This window comes from Trematomus bernacchii, unplaced genomic scaffold, assembly GCF_902827165.1.
Source record: "Trematomus bernacchii unplaced genomic scaffold, fTreBer1.1, whole genome shotgun sequence".
Lineage (NCBI taxonomy): Eukaryota > Metazoa > Chordata > Actinopteri > Perciformes > Nototheniidae > Trematomus > Trematomus bernacchii.
Window position 1 is genome coordinate 2,776,571 of NW_022987656.1, and position 26,086 is coordinate 2,802,656.

At 40.9% G+C, this 26,086-nt stretch overlaps 1 protein-coding gene across 1 annotated transcript in view; it reads right to left on the bottom strand.

Moving 5' to 3' along the window:
- sntg2 (syntrophin, gamma 2) overlaps positions 1 to 11,499 on the bottom strand; it is a 97,813-nt gene extending 86,314 nt beyond the window's left edge. Inside the window, exons 1-8 of the mRNA XM_034135163.1 lie at positions 11,494 to 11,499; positions 11,257 to 11,394; positions 11,081 to 11,137; positions 10,894 to 10,951; positions 9,074 to 9,117; positions 6,756 to 6,797; positions 5,816 to 5,903; positions 4,051 to 4,139 (exon numbers count right to left, since the gene is read on the bottom strand). Of these exons, the coding sequence (XP_033991054.1) occupies positions 4,051 to 4,139; positions 5,816 to 5,903; positions 6,756 to 6,797; positions 9,074 to 9,117; positions 10,894 to 10,951; positions 11,081 to 11,137; positions 11,257 to 11,394; positions 11,494 to 11,499 (522 nt within the window). The remainder of the gene's footprint in view (positions 1 to 4,050; positions 4,140 to 5,815; positions 5,904 to 6,755; positions 6,798 to 9,073; positions 9,118 to 10,893; positions 10,952 to 11,080; positions 11,138 to 11,256; positions 11,395 to 11,493) is intronic.
- Positions 11,500 to 26,086: the final 14,587 nt, after the last annotated feature.

Consider the following 26,086-nt stretch of genomic DNA (forward strand, 5'->3'; position numbering starts at 1 on the left):
TTAAATAAACAATACTATTACTGTATTTCAATATCTCACGTCTGAAAGTTTGATTTAAAAGAAGAAGAGGCACCTAAAATGAAGATTGTTATTTCAATAAATGTAGTTGATTTTGTCTTTTTAATTGTTTAAAGTAAAGTAGATAAAACTGGTACTTAAGAGTTTTAATACAGTCTGGTTGTGGAGGAGGCACACAGGTAAGAGCACTAACTAGCTACCATCACATGTAACTAAGCTTGACTTGAATTGATTAAAAGTATAATTAAGTAACAGCAAAAAATCAATAACTAAAATAATGCAAATATTTAAATTTTGCTGGGTCCACTGTTGAATTTACCACAAAATATATATTTTATAAACCTGAAGGCATTTTATGATTTGTATGCAAGTATTATCCCAAAAACTCAATACCTTAGATTATTATTGAAAGTTTTGCTGAATAGTTTCATGTTAACTTACCTTAAGCAACGTCAAATGTGCAGACCGGGAGCAACAGACGTAGGTTAGCCGGCTAGCATCACAGAGCAGCACTGCTGAGCATGTTAGCTTAGCTTGGTAGCCTCAGCTAGCTCTGGAACTTCCAGCTCGGTGGCAGCAGGTCCCGCCTCGGCTCCGCCTCTTGAGCAGGCAGGAGTTAGACTCTGACGTCAATGTCGAGACGTTAGTGGCCGACATCCGCCTACTTTAGGGTTCTCGGCAACTCTGCAGAATCCTATGGGTGACGTCACGGACACTACGTCCATTTATATATATATAGTCTATGTTTGGTACTAGTCAGTATTATGATTTGATTACATTTTGAATAATTGCGCAGCCCTAGTTGGACGGGCGATGCTATTTTAATATAAATAAATAAACTATAAGTTGAAGATTCTAAAATAGTAATTAGAGCTGCATTTAACGATTTCTTGTGGCCACTTGAGGGCAGCAGATGAACTAAAAACAACAACTATTCATTAATAAAAGGTGTGCTCGCCTCTTTAATATCTTAGTCTACTCGTGTCTATTTTTGCTTTTTTTTATACAATGTCATTTTCCGTGCTTTTGGATGAATAAAGCATTTCTAACTCTGAAATAAATAGATATACACAGTTCATCTTTTTACTATACAGAATGTGCAGAAGTTGTATCTCTGAGGTCATTGTTCAACCTCAGGCTTAAAGACCCGTTCCATTACTACAGACTATTTTATACAATGAAGAATTGCTTAATGGCATGCAATGTCATGTTTTCTTTCTTTCAGAGAAAAAATTATTATGAGTTGACCTACTTTCCTGCAAAATCTCTGCCTGGAGGCTTTCTTGTCATTATAGTGTGAATAATAAAGTGAATTCCGGACTTATACTGCACTGAGGGAAAAAAACAACACTACAAGCAATATTCTAAGAGCAAAAACAACCACTCATAAAATAGTTCCTTTTTTCTGAGGCAAGAGCAGTCACACACCACTTTAACTGGAGGCCAGGCCATGTCTGTGTTTTCCACTGCTTAAAACGTACTTCTGGTATTAGAAAACTGCTTGGTTAATTGTGTTTGTCAGCCAGTAAGTCTTCAACTTTTGAATTAATTGTAAAGATCCCTGCGAGCTGCCTGCTGAACGGTTATGTCCCACAGAGTAATGCCTTACTTGCTTAGTTATTGCATAGGGATTTGTCAGGTTCTATTTTTCCTCAGATAAACCACATACTTGGAATTGAAAGAACTGGAGACAGTGCAAAGGCCCAGTGCAGTCTTCCCTCCTCCAGCTCCTGCAAGGGATTTAAATTGAAACACTACTAATCTAGAAAATCTATGAAAGGTTAAAGTGGCCACCTGCTGTCCTCCATGCCTTTCTGAATCATTTATGTGAAATGCAGAGTAGGAGATGCTGTCTTTAAGACTGCTCTATTCCCCTTACCGTATTAATATGCAACATTGCAAGTCTTACCATAAGAAACTAGGAAGCCCAAGGAGCTAATAACAGGTTGAAAGGATAACAAATCCAGTGCCCTGATTTTTGACCTTTTTCCTTCTTTTGCACTCTTTTTCTATTTTTTCTGGGGACAGTTAAACCACCATTGTGCTCTCCATAAATAGAAAAACGGAAAATAGAAAATGATTACATGGTGTCTTCTGTTGGATGAAAACTAATGTTTGTTGTACACAGCTGCTGTTAAATTCTTTCTGCGGATTAATAACACTGTACATAGTACATAGTACATAGTGTATATTCCCTTGATCAGAGCGTCCTCCTTAGCAACAGTCTGCTATCCTTAGCAGCGGTCTGCTCGCGAAGAAAAGCAGACCTCTGGAATGTCCATATTGACAAATCAGAATCAAGTATTCAACTAATCATGGTAAAAGCCATCTGATATTTACTGCTACAAATTCACAATTTGGTGAAGGGCCAGTTGTGTAAACGCATACATTAAATGATTACCTTGCCATTTATAATAGTACGTAAAAAAGGGAGTTTCTCTCCCACACACAGTGAAAGTTTGGCAGAGATAAGTGTCCTTTTCCTCCTTTTGCCAAGAGACCAGCTTCAGAGCAATCACCTATCAGTGTTGGCCCCCATCGCTTAGACTGACAAACAACGACGCAGCATATAGAGGACGTTATGGATTACATTTTACATTCACAATCACATTTTAACATTTCAAAGTCAAAGTGGATTTGTACGAGCCACAGTCCACAAAGAGAGGCAGATGCTCTGGCTTTAGTTGATAGCGCTGATGCCGCCCGCTAGGGGTTAGCCATGCTGAGCTAACATTAGCTAATAGAAATAAAAACAGAGAGTCTGTAGCCAATGAATAACGTGATTGGTAGTATTTTTCTCAGCCCTTGAATGCTAATGAAGTTTTGTTTATTGAGTTATTATTCATACACCCTTCAATTACCATTGGTTAGCAAGCAAGTTAACCTGTTAAGCCCGAGAGCCCCCGGTAGAGGGGGCTGCAGGTTTTTTTTTCACGAAACTGTGTCTCAGGGCTTCTTAATATTAAAAAACCTATTAATGTGTCATACCAGATTAACGGGAAGAAACTCAGCTAACTGACAATACGAACCATTTTTACCAAAACAAAATAAAAGTCTCATAAGAAGCGTCTAAATGACCCGAGCGAAAAAATGCTAACGCACTTAGCACAGAACTCAAGGTTAAAATTCCCTTATTACTTATCGCACATACAATATATCAGATTAAAGCTGAGATTTCACAGATTATATAGGTATTAGTATCATCACTGAGCGATCAGAACTCGCGACAGGGGAAGCAAACACAGATATCACAACACGTAGCATTACGGAGCAAACACGGGAGATTGTCACACCTTAGCTGTTATTCTGATCAAAAGTCGTGTTCAATGGCATTAAAACGATAAAAACGCGGCTGAAGGTTAATCCATAGGTTAATCCAATGTGTCTGTCACTTTGAAAAAATTATTGATAATCCATAATTCAATTTTTATGTAAAACTCTGAGATTTTATATTAGCTGCTAATGGTAGCCACCAGAGTGTATCGCAGCTTCCGGTTCCGGGGCATTCTGGCTGCGCAGCACTCATTCACCAATGGGTACACAGATGTAACCTTGCTTTGAGAAAAAAGATTATTCATTTACCCCTTTTAGAAGTGAAGATATGGTCATTTGTTCTGGGAATGTCATTTTCAAGTCTGAGACCTGAAAAACAGGCTCAGGGCTAAACAGGCTAAGTAGATTGAGGGTTTAATATTTGAAGCCTCATACACAAGGCATTCTGGTACATGTAGGCACTGCAAGACTGAGTATGAAGGTAATTTGGCGATATGAACTTCAATGACAATCTCAATGGACTCCAGCATTGACTGGAAATACATTTTTGTGAATATAGCATACTGAAAGTCATGTCTATAGTTCCTGCTACAGTGTGATTTTCAAAATGTAAATGCAATTGTTGTTATGTTTGATTAGCATACAGAATATAAAGATTCAAGGATTGTCTGTTAAAAAGAACTAGGCACTGATTGTGAAATAAATCGGAGCAAAAACCCATCCACATAATACATGCAATATCAAATAGATCTTTCTCACTGTGTTGTTTCCGTTTCCATTTAAATGTAAGCCGCTGTCAAAGAGTGGAGAGGATACTCGGCTGTGATCTGTGGACGGCCCAGGGGAACCTGAAAAAGAAAGGAAGATCGTTCATGTTCTTTACAAAAAGGCTTCTGAAAAATATATTTCATGCATTTAACCCAATTTCATGTTGTGTCTTTTCTTCAGAAACTAAAAAACAAAAAAAATGGAAAAGACCATTGCCAAAGTTAAGATATTGACTTTATTCCAGGCCCTGCCTTTGAGTCATACAGTGCGTCTCAGACAGCATCCAAAAGAGACAAATTCTGCTCTTTGATATGATATTAGCTTGGCGTGAGAGGACCTTCTTTCTGATTCAGGCCCACTCAGTGAAGCTTGGCAGACTGCTCCTGGCCTTTTCCTGCTTGTCATTTGTGCCATGGTGAAACAAAGGGGCGCTTAGAGAATAAGGATTTGGAACTTTTTTTCCTCAGGCGAAAAAATGTGCCTCAGTGGCCCAACACCGCACAGCTAAACCTGAGCTTAGCTGCACTGAGACCGTCCTCTGAATGTTACCTTTTTCGAAACATGTAAAGGCTGAATTTCTCACGGCTCTGTTTGAATTTATGAGAATGCGGTGGCTAGGTTTTAAATATTCATGCAGGCCTATTAGTATTAATCATTTTTCTAAATCTGTTTGCTTTTCCTAATTAGGTAAATTGCCAGAAAATACCATTTTGTTTTCTGGGAGACACAAAACAAAATGTATAAAATGTTATTCAATCACCTTTTTGCTTACAGCTAATTCATAAAACAACAATTATTAGTGGTTATGTAAGTTTGTATCTAACAGCGTGTGTGAATGAATAAAGATCCAGATTTAAAGATCCGTTGAGCTACATGATGCTCCAACACTTTTTGCTTGGCTAGGTTAACTTTAGACGTTTAAAAGATTGTTATATATTTTGTGTAATACAGTTATAATATTTTTATTTTTGGTGAAACTGAGATGAGAAGATTGACAACTGTATCTGTTTAGTAAGAAGCTGAAGAAATAGCTAGGCTAGTTGATTACTTGAAGGACACAGCAAGCAAGCTCTGCCAAAGATACAAAAAATATACCTATCCCACCGCTAAATCTCACAAAGTAACATGTTCTATTATATTAATCTGTCCAAAACCAAAGTGTAAAAATGACAAATGTAACTTTGGGCAGCCATGGTAACTGTTTCCCCCACTTCAGTCCTTGTAGTAAGTCAAGATAACAGCCTAGCGATAGCTTTGTATTTAGCATACAGTTAGCTTTCAGTAAGAGAACAACCACACAAACTCTTCTTGTAAAATTTAGTATATACATTCTGAGGAAGTAATGTCTCCAAATTTACAAAAAAACAACAATGTTAGGCTACTTTCTAGTATTTTTACAAGGTTTCAAATAAATCATCGAGTATTCTTCACTCAGAGTTGCGTACCTGATTTATCACTTTTTACAGGTTCCACATGGAGGATTTTAGTGCCTGTTTTCATCTGTATAAGCTGCTGAAGGTAAATACAGGAGCAGAAGATTGCAGCTCTGGGTGTTTCTGACTTTACTGCATGCCTCTGGCCATGGAGCATGACGATTTATAACTTTGAAATAAATGCTCATCTATTGAACAGCGTCAAGGTGCGCAAAAAAAGACAATCTCCCAGGAATGTGTTTTATTCCTTTATGGCTAAACATTCTCAATGAAATGAAGTTTATTGGGAGATTGCATGACATCAAACACTGCAGGACTCTTACCTAGAGGCAGTTTAAGAAATGATGGAACTTCTCGCAGGTAGCGAACAGTAATGGTGACCTCATCTCCTGCAGTGCGCAAGAGGTGAACCTGACAGGAGCGGGAGGCGGAGAGAGAGATTGAGATTAAGATAGATAGAACGTTAGAAAGAACGATTGTGAGTGATGCAGCGAGATAACAATTGAATCTCATACACTCATGTCAAGATGTACACAGCCTGTACACAGCCTGAACAAACAAAATATAACAGGGAATGAGGAGGTAAAGTGTGCGAAAGTGGCTTCACTCCAGCAAAGATAGAATTTGAAGGCTGACGTTTCTCTAGTGACAGGCGGCAGCAACCAGATGACATCGAAAAGTAATTACTGAATATCTGATGTCTGAGGGATATCAACTACGTCTTCAATAGGTGTCTAGTCAATTCAAGGAAGGTGAAGTTTAAAGGACAATCTATTAAATATGTCTATCTTCTGTGCATCTTGGAAAAAAAGAGAAAATAAAACAGTAAATAAGACACTTGACTGTCACATGAAAAACGCAAGGTCACGTCTACACTCCACTAAATGCATGTCTGCTATCAAATCCCTCACTTTAGCTTGGCTTTTGCCTGAACATTTGTCAGTGCTGCAAAGTGTGACAGCCTGCCATTAAAAGCTCTGGATTTTGTTCTGAAGAGAGACTGCTCATTATGCATTTTGACGCTCGGGAGGTAAGTAGAGTGAACAGCTGTTTGGGGCTGCACAAGGAGACAGGGACGACAGACATGGGATGAGTGTGTGCTTGTGTGTGGGGATAGTTGCAGAGAATAAAGGAATTATTTAACAAAGGGAGAAGATTTATTGAGAGCCACTGGGATTTGGTGTTAAACCTGGAAGAAAGATGGAAAAGCAATGGAAGGATGGATGGAAATATTATACAACAGTTAATCGCAAATATACTCACAACTTCTTCATGGGTACAAGGCTCGACATTTATACCGTTGACCTAAAGAAACCGACAGAAACAGTGGAAAAGCACATAAGTAATTATACAGGGTAGAAAGTGTGTAATTTATCAAACCTACTTGCCTATTTGCTGCAGGGAAACTGCCAGGGGGATGGCTAAGGGTGGAATATAATTGACAACCCTTGGTACCCAGCTTACAAGAGTCAGCAGGTGATACATAGGTGGACAGTAGGGCTGTAACTGTTTGTGTATTCGTACTGAATTGTTATTGTACAGACCTGTAGCACTTTTGGGAAAGTGTATGTTCAGTGTTCCTACCGAGTAATACAGAAATGTTCCTTATTAAAAATGAAAATGGTAAAAGTTGGCAGTGGGCGAAATGCTACCTCATTCGCCAGCAGAAGGATTGTTTGTCGGTCTTTCACAATTGCACTACTGTATGCTTAAAATAAATTAAAATCAGTTCCCAACACCAAGAGGTACATAACAAAAACAAACAAAAAGGAAACACAAAATGATCACAAAGAACTGCAAAGTCACAAAAAGATGCAAAACTACCACAAAATGATGCCAAACAACTACAATGAGATGAAAAAAGGACGACAAAGAAAATACGAAACAAAAGATACAAAAAATAACAAGTGTCTTAGAATGACGACAACAAGATACAAAACGACAACAAGGAGATGCTAAACGACCATCAAAAGATTACAAAAAATACGAGATGCTTAAATGCACACAGAGAAACACACAACCACAAGGCAACAAACAACAACGACAAAGAAAATACAAAAAAATCGCAAAGAGATACAATATACCCAGAAAGTTTGAAAAAAAAGGGCTTTATGGAGATGAAAGATGACCAAAAAGAGAACCAAAAGATGAAAAACGATCACAACAGAGAAACAAAACATTCACAGAGATACAAAGTAACCACAAACTAAAATGACTACCAAAGGTGGAAAACGACCAACAAAAGATTAAAAAAACACAACTATGATATGCCAAATCTCCACGAAAAATTACTTACCACAAAGCAACACAAAATAACCAGAATACAATTCAAACCATCCCAGAGAGATACAATATAACCAAAGCATTTTTTAGAACAACCGCTTTTAGTAAACAAAAGGACCAAATAGAGAAAAAAAATAGATTAAATATGACAAAGACAAAAAAAACAAAGGCAAAACAACCACAAGGGATGAAAAACTACAAATAGAAGGAAAACAATCACAGAAGTTCAAAATAACCAGAACATTTTCTAAATCAAACCACAAAAAGATGCAAAACCACAACAGGGAGAGGAAAACTACCAAAAGAAATACCAAACCATCACAAAGAGATACAAAATAACCCCAAAGCGTCTCAAAGAGCAACCATACAATCACAGAGATAAACAATAATCATGAAGTGTTTTAAAACGACGACATTGAGATCATAACTACCACAAGGAGAAATATAAATCCTCAAAGGGATGCAAAGGGACCATCAATATACGCAAAACAACTACGATAGCCAAAATGACCCCAAAGAGAATTGTTTTTACCACAAAAGGTCTTAAAATGACCATCAAGTAAACAAGAACAAACTCGCAAGATGACCACACCTGAGAGAATTATTATGTAAAGACCTATTGTCTCATAATCTTCCATGGCTGAGGGCTATAGCAGCTACATATGAATAATATTTCATATTAGATTAGAGGGCTTTTTAAACCCATCCTATGGCTTTTAGTATGCAAATAGATGCAATATTCTGCTGTGTGAAAATTCAATGTCATTGCAAATAAATATGAAACAGTGTTGATCCAAAAGGAAGGAGCACTAGCAATCCAACTCATAATTTAATGCATAATAACTCCCAGTTTGAGTGGTAATTTTGCCTAGCTGTCCAATGAATCATCTTGATATTCAGGATAAACAGCACACTCAATAAACCTGCCAGACAGATTCAAATGAACTTTCAAAAGATTCAATTAATATCTCGACTTCTGGGTTTCCATGATTATTCTGATGAACAGAAGCTATCATGCATTCGTGACCTTATGATTATTCTGTGACGGAAACTGACAACGGGGTGTTCGTTTGGGAAATTGATTTGATTAAAAAATATATATATTTGACCACGATATTATCTGCTCAAAGAGACAATTAAATAGTCATTTGATTAAAATCAGGCAGTTCAAAGTTCAAAATATTCTCTTTTAATTTTCTAAATGAAATAACTGTCAAAACATAAGCGGGTTGAATCTAAAATGTGACACTCTTGGCAGTGACCCGAATCGACCTTGAAGGGAATAAGCCTGTACCAACCTGCAACACAGCGTCCCCGACGAACAGCTTCCCCGTCTGATCGGCTGCGTAGAGTTGTCAAGTGTCAGAGGTTAATGAAAACATTAGACAATAACTGCTCATTTCATACACGTGGAGGAAATAGCAATCAGCAAGTCTGTTTGACAAATCTCTGGCTACAGCTTAGAAAAGAACACAGGGCAGCATGAAATCTGAAACTAATCATGATATACACTCATTTGCTGCTGGGCGGGAGGAATACAATGATAACTCTGTTGCGAAAAGATTTAGAAGGTTCTGTTAAAAGGGTCCCGGGGGATAGGAAGACACGATTCCCTCGTATCCAATCAGTATTAAGAGGGATGTGGGCCAATGCGCAAATTACAGGGAAATGATTCACTCATGACGCTCTGATATTGCATCCTAACAGGATAGTGAAAGGTCATCAATTCTTACAATTTAACTGACAAACATGATTTAAGTGTTTTCTCCTTTAGCCAGCTAATAGCATGGACACATTGCCAACTTCCTCTCAGTCTTTCTTTTCTATGACTTTTCTTATTAGGCAAGCTAAATTACCTCTGTGTAAAGAGAGTATCCTTTATTATTATTTGTCTCCAGTAAAAGTAGATGTACATAGACAGTCCAATTAATACAACTGGTTTCAAACCAATAGGTAAACAATTTTGGCTTTTTTTCGGAAAATGTAAAAAGAAGGTAAAATCTCATGTCATGGATTCCGAACGTGTTTAGCCTAGCTTAGCATAAAGACAGGAAACAGGAAACACCCTTGAAGATTACTCAGTTACACAAGAAATCTCTTTAACTAACAAATCGAGGTTGTGGGGTCAATCGTATCCAAAGATGACAAAAAGCACATTTTTTACAATTCCATTTCATGAAATGATGGAGCCATCCAAAATATCTCTTCATTATTGAATATTTCAATATATTCATATACATGAGACACTGTCAGACAATGTGAAGTATGTTCATATTTACACTAGGGCTGTCCCGAATACCATTTTTCAGGCTCCGGATATTCAGTAGTAATCAGCAGCGAACCACTTCAACACGTGTATTTCGGTTTATTCACGGCATTCATTTTGTTATTCTACAGTATTGTTGTTTTATAGTTATTTGTTAATGTTTATAACCCAATTTGTGTTCTTTGAAATTGAAAAGGATGTTGCATTGGGTTTGTTACTTTCAAAAACGAATATCCGAATAACGAAATTGAAACCCGAATAGTACTCCAACGAACGAATATTCGGGTACAGCCCTAATTTACACACACTCAAATCCACTTAAAAGCCGAATAAAAGGGGAATAGTTTTGAACACATATTTTAACCATAACAATGCCTCAAGACGAGTTACGTGCTGGAGCTATTTATTGACGAACAACTGCTGCGGGCAGTGACTGTTTGCAGCTTCCTGATGTCAATAAGCTTTACATTTCTTATATGTATGGTTTGTGGGTTAAACAGAGTTTTATAAGGCATATTTTAAAAGCCATGCAAACCATATCCCAAGTTTCCAGTCTTTATGCTAAGCTAGGCTAATCACCCCCAGACTCCAGCTCCATATGAAGGTAGTATAATGTGGCACAGATTTTACAAATGGAGAATAAATCTACTTGTGATGAGCTGTTGTATAATTTCTTCTGTAGCTCTGGAGGGAGCATTCCAACGTCTTAGAAAATAACTTTACAATAATTCTGAATTTAAATCACACCTGTAAAATATCCAGTGGCTATTTCATTCATTTCGATAAATTTACCCCAGCATTAAAAAAACATTTTCTAATCCACATTGCAAGAGGAAGTGAAATGATTCTTACCTACTTGATCTTTAAAAATCTTTGAAATAACCACAGGGACGTTGTGCTCTGCACCCCCCTGAAAAGCACGAAAGAAAGAAGAGTTGTTGCGTTTCAGAGGTGAGATTTGCTGCAAAAAATGCTTTCTACAACCAAAAGCCCTTTTTCATTTCCACTTTAATCTCTCCATAATGGAACTTTTGCTTACTTTGATGCTTAAGCCCAGACCGCCAGCCGCCTGTCTTCGCAGTAAAACAGTTCTGTGCTTTAGAAAGTGGGAGTTTCTTATTGGCAATAGGATATTGTGAACATTTATTGAAACAGTATTCTGGAGTTATGCGGCATGAATTACAATGCATTTCTTGAGCCCTGGGGCGCACTTACATTTACTTGGGATTCACTTCCATTTGTGCAAACCACGTCCAGCTTCTGTATGGTTAACGCCTCTTTGGTCAATTTCAGGCAGACATCATAGGTATTGTTGGTCTCCTCATTGTACAGCAAAGCAATTCCAGATTTTGTCTGTTGGAATTGAGAAGAGCATTGACATTCTGCCAAGCGGAGCAATTATGTACACAATGAACATTTTAATCCTCTTTTCCGAACGTGTCATTTGTGTACCCTCATTCTAATGGTCGAGATTTGGGTTAATTGGTTTTACTTGACATTGTGAAAGCTTGAACCTTGGTGTAATAGAAAATATGAATTGCATGCTTTGACTTTTATATCTGTAACTAATCAAAAAGGATCTGCAAAAGTTCAGGATACTACATTTGACACTTTAAGGAAGGATATGACAAAAGCAAATAAAAGATCCTTTGCACTAGGAATATTTCTGTGTACCTGTGACCATAACACAATGTAGTTTAAATGTCACCCTCAAATTTCATGCATTATTCTCATTGCTTTATCACCATCTGCAAACCTCTAAAAATACAGCAACCACACCCTTTAACTGCTCTAATAAATTAGAACAAATAAACTGATCTTTTTTTGTCTTGAGAACACGTGATTGTTGGGTTTGTTCAAGTCTTCTGTTCTTTTGTCCCTAACGTTCCGTTTGTCTGACCTATCCAACACCCTATTTAAGTCATTGTCCAAATGTGTTTTTCTGAAAAACCTTTAGAACTGGATTTCTTTTTAATACCATGGTTTTGGAGAAAATGATGGCATTGAAGATTCAAATCAGGGTGTTTCGAAAAGGCCTGCTAATGTTTTGAGTCCAACACTTTAATGAATACGGTGTAGCACTTCAAAGGATTATTTTCGATTTTCAGGTTGTATGAAGTTCTTATGTAACCGTGTATCAGTGTATTGAAGCCAAGCGATGTACTGCTGATGGGGGCATCAGCAAAACGTATTTTAGCCACTCAAAATCAATGTGTTTAAGAGCGCTATATTTAGAATATTTTTAGAACTGTTTTGACTTGTCAATAGACAGCCCTTATCTAGGCTTTGCCAAAGCCACTAGACTTCCTTGACAGGAACATTTTTTATTTATTTTTTCTCAAAACACAAAGGACTGTACTGCTCTTCTTAGTTCTGATGTTTTGAAGGACTAACTGATCAAAAACAGCAGTAATCCAGAAACGTATGTGTTCTGTGGGGTAAAATTAAAGAATCTGGTGGCTTTCAAGAAAGAATAGACTGATGTACAACTTTCAGAAAAGGCTTTCACACAACAGCATACTGTAAATTAGGGAAAATGTTGTAAAAAAATGTTTGGGTGGCTATACATTTGGTTGCTTCCTCCATCAGCTGGTACTCCTGTCTGTTTCTACAAATTGAGGTGGTGTCTATCGCAATCTGCAGTAGAAAACCTTTAAGGTTAACTTGACAAAGTTTGTTTTTGTACTTCCACTGGGAGGAGCAAAAGCCTGAAGATGGACCACCAATTGGTGGTTCCTTCTAGCAATACATTTTCACTTCTATGTACACTTCTTTACTACCTTACACTCTTAGGTGGCAGCGTGTGGTCTTAAGCATACACAGGGTGCAGTCAGTCTTTGGCAGTTTATATTTTAGGAAACCTTGCGGTAACATGTAACCCTGGTCTGTCCATATCGCAATTTACCATATCTCTCGAGGCAAGGCCATGTCTGAAGTTCAGTTGGTTCACCACGTCCATATGGAGCTATTGGATTTAAAACTATGATATTTGTCAAAACTAATGACATTCTATCAGCCTAATCTTTGTGGTGGTTTTGTTGCCATTATGCATTGTGAAGTATGCTAGCACGCTTACTTAAATGGTGAACATTATTAACATCGTATTTTCTGAAAATTAACACCATTAGACTATCTCCAGCAGTACAGTAACGCACTCAAAGCAGCCCGGTCTAATTACTACTCGCAACTAATTCAGTCTGGCTCCAGCAACCCCAAGTGTCTGTTCTCCACCATCAGCAAACTTCTCAAACCCTGTGACAACGCCACCTCATCCTTCACCACCGAACAGTGCAACTCCTTCCTCTCGTTTTTCCAAACCAAAATCAGCAACATTTACAGCAATCTGACACCCTCATCAGCACCCCCCACCTCCCCTCCTGGCTCCCCCCCTTCACCTCACAGCCCCTGTCCCACTTCTCCCTTGTGACCCCCATGCAGCTGTCCGACTTCATGACTGGAATTAACTCCACCTGCACACTTGACCCAATGCCCTCCAAATTTGTTAAAGAGAGCCTCCCTGCCATCTCCCAACTCATCGCCACCATCATTAACTCCTCCCTCAGATCTGGATCAGTTCCCCCCTCTCTCAAACTGGCTGCTGTCACACCCATTCTCAAAAGACCTGGACTCACACCTGACATCATGTCCAACTTCCGGCCCATCTCAAATCTCCCCTTTCTGTCAAAAATACTTGAACGTGTCATTGCCTCACAACTGAAATCCCACCTCAGCTCCAATGACCTCTTTGAGCCATTTCAATCCGGTTTCCGATCAAAACACAGCACCGAAACAGCTCTTCTGAAAATCACAAACGACCTCCTCCTCTCCTCTGACTCCGGCAACCTGAACATCCTCATCCTCACCGCAGCATTCGACACCATCAACCACACCATCCTGCTGTCCCTCCTCGAATCATCACTCAACATCACCGACACTGCACTCTACTGGCTGAAATCCTACCTCACCGACAGACATCAGTTTATCAACATCAACAACTGCACCTCGTCCACTGCTCCTCTGTCCCAAGGCATCCCCCAGGGTTCGGTGCTTGGCCCCCTCTTCATCCTCTACATACTCCCCCTTGGCAAAATAATTTGTCACCACAACCTTCAATTTCACTGCTACGCCGATGACATCCAACTTTATATCTCAACAAAAACCATCACCCCCACAACACACTCCACTCTCACCAACTGTCTCTTAGAAATAAAAGCATGGATGCAAACAAACTATCTCCAACTGAACAGTGCCAAATCAGACATCATCATCGGCCCCCCATCCCGTACCAAAGCCATCCAGAATTTCAACTTCACCATTGACAGCCACACTATCTCCCCCCCTCATATCCGCAACCTCGGAGTCATCTTCGACAGTCAGCTCAAATTCAATCACCACATCAATCACATCACCAGGACCGCCTTTTTCCACCTCAAAAAAATTGCCCGTCTCCGCCCATCACTCTCCTCCTCTGCTGCTGAAACCCTGATTCATGCATTCATCACATCACGACTACTGCAATAGCATCCTCTACGGCAGCGGTTTTCAAAGTGTGAGGCGCGCCTCCCCTGGGGGGCGCCAGAGAGCTTCAGGGGAGGCGCAGCGTGAGAAAAAAAAGAACGAGAAAAAGATGAATAAAGTGACACTTGCCCACTTTTGGCTGTCTGTGGAGACAGAGTTCCCCCACCTCGCCAAAAAGGCTGTAAAAGTGCTCATTCCCTTCACCTCCACCTACCTGTGTGAGTGGGGGTTTTCCGCATTGACTTTGATCAAAAGCAAGTACCGGTCAAGGCTGCAGCCAGAGGATGATCTGCGTTTATTCCTGCGAGCATCAAAGACGCAGACTTATTGTTCCCACTAAAGTAGGGGTGAGTGTAATAAGGAGGCAAAGTTGACGTTCAGTGTGTTGCCGGGAGCATATAAGCATTTATCCACGATGTTGAAAATGTTAAAAGAAAATATGTGTTGAGAACACGGCGTGCGAAAATATAGGGGTCGTGCTGCAGCTAGATTTGCCTGTCCTCTGTAAGAAGGTGTCGGCGACTGACATGCAAGGAAGAACGGCTGTCCACAGGCTGTTCCAACTTTAACAACTTTATTAACTTCCAGTAGTGAATTGAACATGCAATTGTAATTGGGTGTGTGGTATATTTTCATGCACGCACATGCATGTTCCACAACACACAAACTGAACAACACTCAATTGTCCGATCGCTACCAGTGTCCTTGCGATCTTGTTATAACAACAAAGTGCACGTTACTGATGCAATATGTTTGAGACCATTCGGGCTTATTCTAGAGGGGTGCAAGGAATAGTCCAAGTAGTGGGGGAGTTTTATAAAATATGTTTAAAACATAAAGATACAAAGGTTTAAAAAAGTTATTGTTTAATGTTTTAAGGAGGTGACGCTACTCAGCCAATCAAATCGGTGCAGTCAGTGAGTCAGCACGATAGATTCAAACACACACACTGAGACGAGACAAGAGGAGAGAAACAGTCGGAGTAATTTCAAATGGCGTAAGTTAGACAGCGAAAACAGAGCATTTAATGACATTTTCTCTTACTGGACTTCTTTGAAATGCAATTGAATACTCCTGCATTATAGCAACAACAACAACAATAATAATAATAATAATAATAATAATAATAATAATAATAGCAATAATAATTGGGAGGGGGGGCGCGGCTGTTCTTATGTTCTCTGAGGGGAGGCTCACCTTCCCACACTTTGAAAACCCCTGCTCTACGGCATACCATCCAACCTCCTCAATAAACTCCAACATATCCAGAACTCTGCTGCCCGCCTCCTCCGACATAAAGGACAACAGCTCATGTTTAATGGAAAACAATTGCCAATTGGACTGACGTGACTTTTAATAACAGAATTGGTTTAATATAGTGGAGTGGACATATTAAAAAGGAGCACAAACATAATGCAGTCCAATAGTCCACCACAAGCAAAAGTCTCTCTGCATGGCTTTGCTGTGTAAACTAAAACACAAGAAGGAGAGTCGAGCTATTTGGTGCCTTAAAGCTACAGTACCGACTTTTGCCACTAGGGGGTGCCGATACACTATGGTGTCAGAACACTCCCCGCTTGGTAAACGTTTTTACCACTATTTACATCTCTTTACCTTTGGTATCAGTAACACCACATCGCTGATAGGCTTAAGGTACTCTTTAGCTGTCCCTTGACCAGCGTTTCCGCCAGGGGGGCGTCTTTCCGTCATTTGACAAAAAAATGAATAATTCGAGAGAAGATCGAGAGTTTTTATCGCTTGAAATAACGAAAAGGAAAAAGGACAAGGACATCCCTCTGTTGGAGGGGCAAAGGAGTCTGGTGGGATTCTTTTCGGAGTATTGCTGATCGTTTCCCCGACATCCGGTGCCAACACGGAACGTGCACGATTTGGACGCGATAAGCGGGGGGGTGCTAGTGGAGCAAGCGTGTGAACTGCGCGCGCCGGAGCCTCGCAGTGGCAAAACTGAGGCTCCGTGGTAAACTGTGGTAACATGAAGAGCCGTTTGGGAGCCGAAAAAGGGCGGAAACACTGCCCTTGATCTAAGGTCCTCACCATGACCTTTCGCACCTTGCAGTCCGAACTTGGAATGGCCTTTACTATCAGACCAAAAGGCCAGTCATTACGTTGTGCTTGAACGTCCTTTAACAAAACAACGTCACCGTCCTTGAGGTTAGGCTGCTCCTCGGTCCACTTCCTCCGAGGCTGAAGAGTTCTCAGATACTCCAGCTTCCACTGTTTCCAGAACGAGTTCACCAAGCTCTGGACCTGGCGCCACCGTACCTTACATAGGTGATCCAGTTCAAAGTCTCCCGGGGGTGTGGGTGTCACACTCGCCTTTTGGGTTAGAAGAGTAGCAGGTGAGAGTATCTCAGGAAGGTCTGTATCATAAGAGATGGGAACCAGAGGCCTGGCGTTCATGATGGCCATAACTTCAGCCATCAAAGTTGCTAGGACTTCATGGGTCAGTTTATCCTTATTCTTCAACAGCAGTGCATCAAGGACCCGTCGAGCCACACCAATCATCCTCTCCCAAGCTCCACCCATATGCGAGGAATGAGGTGAATTAAATATCCATGTACAACATGCAGATAGTCCTTGATCTCAGGATCGTCCGTGTTTATCTGAAGCTCTCTGCATGCTCCAATAAAGTTTGTGCCTCTGTCTGACCTGAGGTATTTGACAGGTCCACGAATCGACAGGAGGCGCCTCAAGGCATTAATGAAACTTGAGGTGGACATGGTTTCAATAACCTCCAAGTGAACAGCTCTCGTACTGAGACATGTGAAAATGACTGCCCATCTTTTACTCTCAGCAGCACCACCTCTTGTGCGACGAGTTATCACACTCCATGGACCAAAGACATCAAGCCCTACATGTGTAAAAGGTGGATCCATGGACAGTCTGTCAGCAGGCAGATCGGACATCTTCTGAACATCAAACTTCCCTCTCAACTTCCTGCAGATGAAACATTTGAATATTATACTAAAAATGAGCCTCTTCCCTCCTACTATCCAGACACCTGCAGTGTGCAGTGCGCCCTCTGTTAAATGGCGATCTTGGTGAGCTGCTTGATCATGATAGTGTCGGACTAAGAGTGGCAACATGATGACTGGCTGGCAGGATGAGTGGATGTTTCTCTTGGTCTTCCAATTGGGCTTTATGGATGCGACCCCAAACTCTCAGCAATCCATCCTTGGCAAGAAATGGGTCAAGTTTCACAAGAGAGCTGTGGCTATGAACATTAATGCCCTGAGTTGCGCAGTCCATCTCGTTCTTGTAAACCTCCTGCTGTACTGCCTTCAAGATGATTGTTTTGGCCTGAGAGAGCTCTGAGGTGTGTGACTGTTTGCAGTGATGCCATCCATTGCACTCTACAGTGTGAGACTCGCTGGAATAGGACTTGGCTACATGAATGAGCTTTGCCATACCTCTTACTAGAGCCTTCCAAGTAGAGAAATGTTTGAATCCGAGACTCTGCTCTGTGACCTTGGTTGCAAGAGAGGTAACTTGAGGATACATTTCTTTATCAGTCTCTGGTTGCACAAGTTCAAATGATTCAGTCTCATTTTCTTGCTCTGTGTCTGTCTGACGGAACAATTGTGGGCCAAAGAACCAACTGGATGACATCAGACAAGCTGCTGGTATTGGCCTTGTTCCGTGGTCAACAGGGTTCACTTCAGTTTTCAGGGGGAATTTACTGGCATTGATCCGGACCAGTGACCTTGTATAAAATTCACAAGTGGACCTTTAACAAAAAAGTTTGAGTACCCCTGCAATAGAACATCTGTTCTACGTCAGCTGTGACGGCTGTTTGCTCCCTTCTGAATCTCAGTAGGACCCCAATTAGAGTGTTGTTGAGGTTGGGTCCACTGAGGAGAACGTCGTTCAATGACACTCCTTTGTACTGAGAGCTGGAATCAAAAACCACTCTTATTTTCCCTGTTTTTTGCGGGTGGTAAACACCGAATGTAGGCAAATACCAGCACTCTTTATGTTTATGTTTATGTTTATTAAGGATCCCCATTAGCTTTTGCTCTTGACAAAAGCTACTCTTCATGGGGTCCGACACTTAAAACAATACAACAATAATACAACAATAATACAACAATAATACAAAAACATTCAAGACATAACTCCTGACATCATTAACAATATTAACAACATCACCAATATCATCAACAATTTCCCACATCATCAACAATCTCATCCACTTACAACTTCAATCTCAGCCAAGGATGAGTGCACAAGACACCCACCAGTACAAAGCATGAGATCAGATTAAATTATTCTCTTGTCCATGCTGCAGTTGTGGAGCTGGCTCGGCTTGGTGGTTGTCAATGACCTTCTGCATGAAGTCAAAGAAATGCTCTTTGATGTCTCCTTCTGAATGAGCGCTGGAGAGAGGAGAGACGCTGCAAGGCATGTTCCCTGTTATTAGGAAGGGGCTTGCGGGGGAAGCGAAAGGGCAGTGGTGCCACCCCAGTGTGCGAAAAAGCACACGTCCCACCGTCCGGGACGTGTTATTTACAATATCGGACAAGTAGATCTTTCAATTGACTTGTCCGGCGGACAAGTGACGTTTTTAGCCCTCATTTATTGACAAATTCAGTTTACAAAAGGCAGAACTCATTCGCAAATTGTCCGTGTCCGCCAATGTTCGTTTAGAAATGTTAGTTTCGGTTCTGCTTGTCGATTCCTAAGGAAATGCATCTCGCCGCTTTCTGTACTGTAAGACGGGGGCGGGGCGGGGCGGGACGTGTAGCATAGTGGCAAAACTCGGTTCCGAGTAGGAACAAATAACAATTGTCCGGTACCGGGATTAATAAGAGTTGTGAGGACAGGAGGCGAGGCCGAGCCCCACGGACCGCAGCTCTCTCTCTCTCTGCTCCGGATCATCTGATCGCTGCACGGTGCAGCTCAGCGTCTCTCTCTCTCCCTCTCTCTTTCTACACACAGCGGACCCGCTGCCAGTTTAACAGCCTAATCTTTGTCAAACTTTCTTATGTTCTTTCTTTAACACGTAATGAAGGTTATTAAGCGTTTTAGCTCCTACGTTGTTAATATTGACCGCCATTTCCTTTATGAAGTAAAGCAGCCTCCCTGTCTGTGTCCTCGCGCTGTCCTCACATCCCCCGACCCCCAGACTCGGAGGAGCACAGGGATGTCAGTATTGTTTATGAAGCAGGGTATAGAAAATACATTATTGAAATGAAAATACTATTTATTTACTTTTACAAACAGTGGGCAGCTGGGCAGCTGCAGCATGTGTATTGCAGGACATGTGTAAGCATGCAAGCGTCTTTGAGTTGTAGAAAAGCGCTAGGCCTATAGGCTATAAATATAATGTAGTATTATTATTATTATTATTAGGCCTATGTGTTGGACATGTGTGGTTGGACTAGGGCTGTGCAATTAATCGTATTATAATCGCAATTACGATTTTGGCCTGCCACAATTACGAAAACAACATAATCGAAAAAAACAATTATTTTGCTTTGCTAGGTTGTGACTGCACTGCAACATATTTGATCTAATTAATTTTGGTCTCATTTATTTGTATTTATCATATTTATATATGTTTAGTAGCTTGGGGAAGTGCGCTCCAAAATATTTGTTGATCTTGTTTATTGGTATTTATTATTTTGATATTATTTATTTAAATGTATCATTTATTTTATTTATTTTTGTATTGGTTTTTCAGTTTAATTATACGTTCAGGGTAATCAACAGTTAAAAAGATACTGTTCAAATTATTATTTGTATTTGTTTTAAAGTTCAATAAATGGATTTTTTCAAAGTCAATGAATAATCGTATTTAATAATCGTGATATCAATTATTGACCCAAATAATCGTGATTATGATTTTTGCCATAATCGCACAGCCCTAGGTTGGACTCTGTCTCACAGGCAGGTTGCAGTGTAACATCAGAGGAGACTTGGCCAATTGTACATTCTCAAACTGCACCACTTAGAACTAACTAAACAATGCAGAGATTATTTTTATATAATTTTATTCAATAACCGTAAGAAATTAAACAGTATGAAGTGATTTGTAAATAGGAATACAGATTTGACTTAATGTTTTCATAAATATAAAAATATTTCTCCCAGTTTGTCATGGGACTTATTTTGACCCTCTCAAAGAACCGGAATCGAGAACCGAAAATAACCGGAATCGAAAAGCAGAACCGGAATCGTTAAAATCCAAACTATACCCAACCCTATGTGTGGTGCAGTAAAATCTTACCGCTCACTTACGTTAGCGGTGTCGTAAAAAACGTGGGAAAATGTAAAATACGTTGGCGAAGAAGAAGATTCCAGTGGCCCCAATTTTTGTCCATTCTGGACAAGTGAAAAATGTATTCGGACAAGTAAATTGCCAAACTCACTTGTCCATGGACAAGTACTCTCTAAAAACTTTTTCTCACACTGCACCCAGTGGTTTTCATCATCCACATACACCTCATTTTCCAAGGTTCGGAGAAAGACCTTGTCATCCACAGACAGGGCTGGTTTGTCGTCATCAGGTGTTTTTCGAAACACACTTTCTCCTATACAATCTAAACTTCCATTAAGGACGTTTTCCAGGCTGTGAGATGGGGCTGGAAGATGATGCTTGGCTGGACCATTTAACCTCTCCTTCACCCGAATGCTGTTCGTGCACGGCTTAAGAAAGGATGGGCGTCCATTCTGAAGGACATGGGTCTTGTAGACGTTGACATTGTTTGAATTGTGAGTCCCACCCAGGCATATTTCTCCAACTATGACCCAGCCAAGGTCAAGGCGCTGGGCGTAGGGTGAGTCGTGAGGCCCATTACACTGTTCACGCACCTTATGTAGACGCAGAATGTCTCTTCCGAGCAGTAGGAGAATAGGAGCATTAGTGTCGAGGGGAGGAATCTTGTCAGTCACTTGCCTGAGGTGTGGAAAATACTTTGTGATCTCCGGAGTGGGAATCTCTGACCTGTCGTCAGGCAAGTTGTTACATTCCAACAGAGGAGGTAGTGCTGCTTTAGTTTTACCATCAAGTGACTCCACTATAATGTTGCATGCTTTTCTTCCTGCTGTCTCTACTTTGCCTGAACATGTTGTTAGAGTAAAGGGAGATGCATTGCCATTCAAGCCAAACAGATTGAAGAATTGTGATTTTGCCGTGTAAACTAAAACACAAGAAGGAGAGTCGAGCTATTTGGTGCCTTTAAGCTACAGTACCGACTTTTGCCACTAGGGGGTGCTAATCAGAGTTGGGTGTAACGCGTTACTGTAATAATATGACTTTTGTCGGTAACGGAGTAATGTCACACGTTACTTTTATAATTCAGTAATCACACTAGTTACTAACATTGCCCGACACGCATTACTTCGTTACTTTTATAAAATCAGTAAGCCTACTAACATACAGAATTACTAGATTCTCCCTTTGACAGACAAGAGGGATTTCCGCCGCAGGTTTATATTTACGTAACATTTGCGCGACTTGCGCGTCCACATACAGTGCATAAACATGGCTGAGTCAACAGCGATAACTTTCGAGGGGTGGAGGAGGTATGCCCATTATTTTGAGTTTGTCCGAAGAAAGAACAGGAATGTGACGGTGAGGTGCAAACTGTGTCCAGGCCAGAAGCTTTTATCCAGTGCTGCAAACACAACGTCAAACCTCAACAAGCACCTACAAAGACAACATGCTAACGTGAAGCTAATAGCTAAGGAGGACCTCCGAATCCAGAGTGAGGATGTCGAGTAAAGTAACGCACTGTAGGTGCGCCGCATTTGCGCTTCAGATGAGGCTCCCTCCGCAAAATGAAGCACCCTCCGCAGTCTGCGTGATCTGCCTGTAGGGAGGGGGGGCCCTGCGAGTAAAGGAACGAGTAAAGTAACGAGTAAAGTAATATATTACTTTTTTTTTTCAAGTAATATGTAATATTACTTTTTTTGAGTAACGACCCCATCTCTGGTGCAAATACACTATGGTGTCAGAACAAATAGACTTGAATCAGCATGTTTTTGACAGCCTCACCTAAGATTTACAGTTTTGGCAGAACTGAAATTAAGAAGCAGTTTCGGCGCGCTATGCATGGGGCCCCCTTGAGGAGGTTTCCCGACATGTCGTTACAGTAAATTAAAGGGTGTTTCATGTTGTCGTTGCTGTGGACCTTCTTAATCTATCTTCTTTGGGGGCTCCCTTCTGGTCCAAGCACTTGCCTGTCGGCAAACGGCGCCCCTGTATACACACACACACACATTCAATACATACATACATACATACATACATACAGTATGATGGCTTGAACTAGTGGGAGAAATGGCACTGTTTGTCCGTAGCCAATGGCAAAAATGGCATTAGAAGCATTAGAAAGTCAAGGTAAACTTGCGGTTAACTTGCGGTCCGCAATGCGTGTCACGCTCGCGCACACAGGTAAATATATATATGCACGTTCATTCTCACAACGCGTCAGACACAAGAAAATATACATTAATTTACATCAGAACGTTTTTATTTTTTTATCTTTTATAATGGGACACAGGGTTCGGTCCGGATTGATTTGCAGTTCGGTCGGGATCCGGACCTTGGTCCGGAGTTTGAGAAGCCCTGCTGTATAGTATGTGTCAGAGATGGAGTACTCGAGTCCTGGACTCGGACTCGAGTCGGACTCGAGTGCCGATTTTCGGGACTCGTGACTCGACTCGGACTCGCGCACTGATTAACGCGACTCGGACTTGGACTCGTGAATTCTCGCACACGATGACTTGGACTCGGACTCGGACTCGTGAATTATTGCGTACACTGACTTGGACTCGTGAATTTTTCCCCCCACGATGACTCGGACTCTACTTGTACATTGACGCTCCGACTTGGACTCGGACTCGAGCAAGTTTTCTATGGAGTCTGATATCCTCTATCCTGGCGTGTGCACCGGCTGCGAGGCGAGTTCACGTACTGGGCCCCGCTATTCCAGTCTAAAGATGTCTAGAGACACACCCCGCATCGTGCTGTATGCTTTCACACATTCTGCTTCCACATTGGAAAAGAGCAGCGCAAAATGCTCTATGTGGAAACAATATTGAAGAGAAGGCTCCGTAACACATTACTCTAAACATCGAGTTCAGACATATAGGCTGTCTTGAACACTATCATCAGAGTAACGTGATCTAATCAATAAATAAAGATTCAGCCGATAACACGAAAGCATATGGCTACTTAACATGCAGAATGACGTCATTTTGCATGCTAAGTAGCCATGTGCTTTCTGGGGCTAAATCTTTATCAGTAAACCGATTTAACCGGTAAAAGTTCCTTCAAAATAAGAGTCCCGATCTTATTACTATCAAAATAAAAGTGCAAAACGAAAACTTTACCATAGGAAAATATTGGCATACAAATATAATCACTTCTCTAAAAGGTAACTCATTTTAAACATAGTTTATTTATATATAATAATAATAATATTAGTAATAAGCTTTATATTTGTATAGCACCTATTACAAGAATTGTAGCCAAACTGGCTTCACAGCAGTTCAATAGACAGATTAGTATAACATGACAGGATAAAAGCAATGTAGAGGAGCAGCTACATTTCAACACATATATCCACGAAGATTAATACATGAAGACTTGTGACTCGGACTCTTCTTAGGTGACTCGGACTTGGACTCGAACACAGGTAATGATGACTCGGACTCGACTCGGACACTCCTTGGGTGACTCGGACTTGGACTCAGACTCGACTACGACTCTCCCTTGGTGACTCAGACTTGGACTCGGACTCGAAGAGTGGTGACTCGAGAGTGACTTGGACTCGTGAATTGGTGACTTGACTACAACACTGGTATGTGTATTCACTCTCTGTCCTAAACAGCTTGTTGGAGCTCCTACCCGCCCCCCCCCTCCCTATGAGCCCACTGTGCTCTGATTGGTCAGCTCGCCCACTCTGTTCTGATGAGTCCACCACCGTTGCAGCGGAACATCAGTGATTATGTGTTACAATGGCGTTAGCAACCAGAAAATGACACCAGTAAGGACAAACAGATGAGAATGCTGCGTGGGGTCTGGGTGCCGTGTTGGCGGGACGTTGCTCGGCTCGCTGCTGTGAGGAGCGGACAGTGGGTTCATTTCCTACTTGCTACGTGGGATCTGCGAGACAGCGAGACATCGCGAATGGACGCGGGAATGGGGGGGTGCAGCTCCCCCATCTGCGAGGCTCCACTAGCACCAGCACCCCCCCCGCACCCCCAAACGCGGCACACCTACAGTGTAAGCGCGCCACAGTTTCGCCGCTGAGAGGCTCCACTAGCACTTGGTTCTACATTGTGGTGGGGTAGTGGTAATTACAGTACATATGTTGCACCTAACTTCTAACCAATGTGATGGTACAAATTAGTTTTCGAACTTTACTTTTGGAAGAATTGTCAGTCCTAATCAACATTCATCGGCTATACAATACGATATGCTCTGGTCAGAATTGCAAAGCAGGTTGACAGTGTATCTCCTAGCAACGCCAGCTCTCAGATGTTATTCACAGCTGCCATAAACAACACCCACCTACAGGCTCAAATAAGACACTGCTTCCATTTTTCAAGAGAAAAACATGCAAAGTAGTTTACGAATATAAGAAATTCAAATTCCATATCTTGAATTATAATACGGATATCAGTAATCTAGATATTCATCATATTTGCAAGGCAACTAGTTAAATTAGTGTTGCTTTGGTGCCTAAATAATTGTGTAAATGATAACATTTAAAGGCTTCATTAATGAGACACATTACTTTATTGATATTTTAAATTGGATTCCACATTTATAGACCTTAAAATACCTATTACCAGTGGGTTACATTTTGGTTTGATGGTAAAGGCGTTAGGGATTCCTAAGGTGATTATGGACTAGTTGCATATTTCAAATAGTTAGAGACAAGGCCCACAAGAACCAAATCCAAAGTGTGGGAAAAGATGTGTGGGAAGTGGTAACTAACGTCCTTGAAAAAAAAGATAGTACCAGCACTGGGGCTTATCATTTATCAGCCTTGTGCTTCTGCAGGCTTGTTGTGAAGTCATGTGGGACCATAAAGCATATTTTTGTGACTAAGGTGCTGTCTAGGAACCTCATCTCATTTGTGTAGATTGAAAACAATAGAGGAGATGAAAGCCGCCTCATGGGACACCTGTACAGAAAACATCTCGTTAAGACGCAACACACGCTGGTTGCTTATTCTCCTAAGGCAGACCGCCAGAAATTCTTCAATCCAATGGAAAAAAAACAGCTACAACATTCAAACAGCCGCTGCAGAAGCACATGGTTTTGCAATATATTCAAAGCTGAATTGAGTTGAAATCTTGTGACAGCATATCATATTCATCGTGCTGACTGGGGACAAATTGTGTCCTCTTTTCCCTTTAAACATCACAGGCAAACTGTGGGGGGTGAAGCTGACAAGCTAATGCAATCCAGTACTACAGCGCTGCAATGTATCCTTAGCTTAACATGTCCAGTTTTTTGTTTTAGTGAAACTGTCAGGGAAGATTAGCA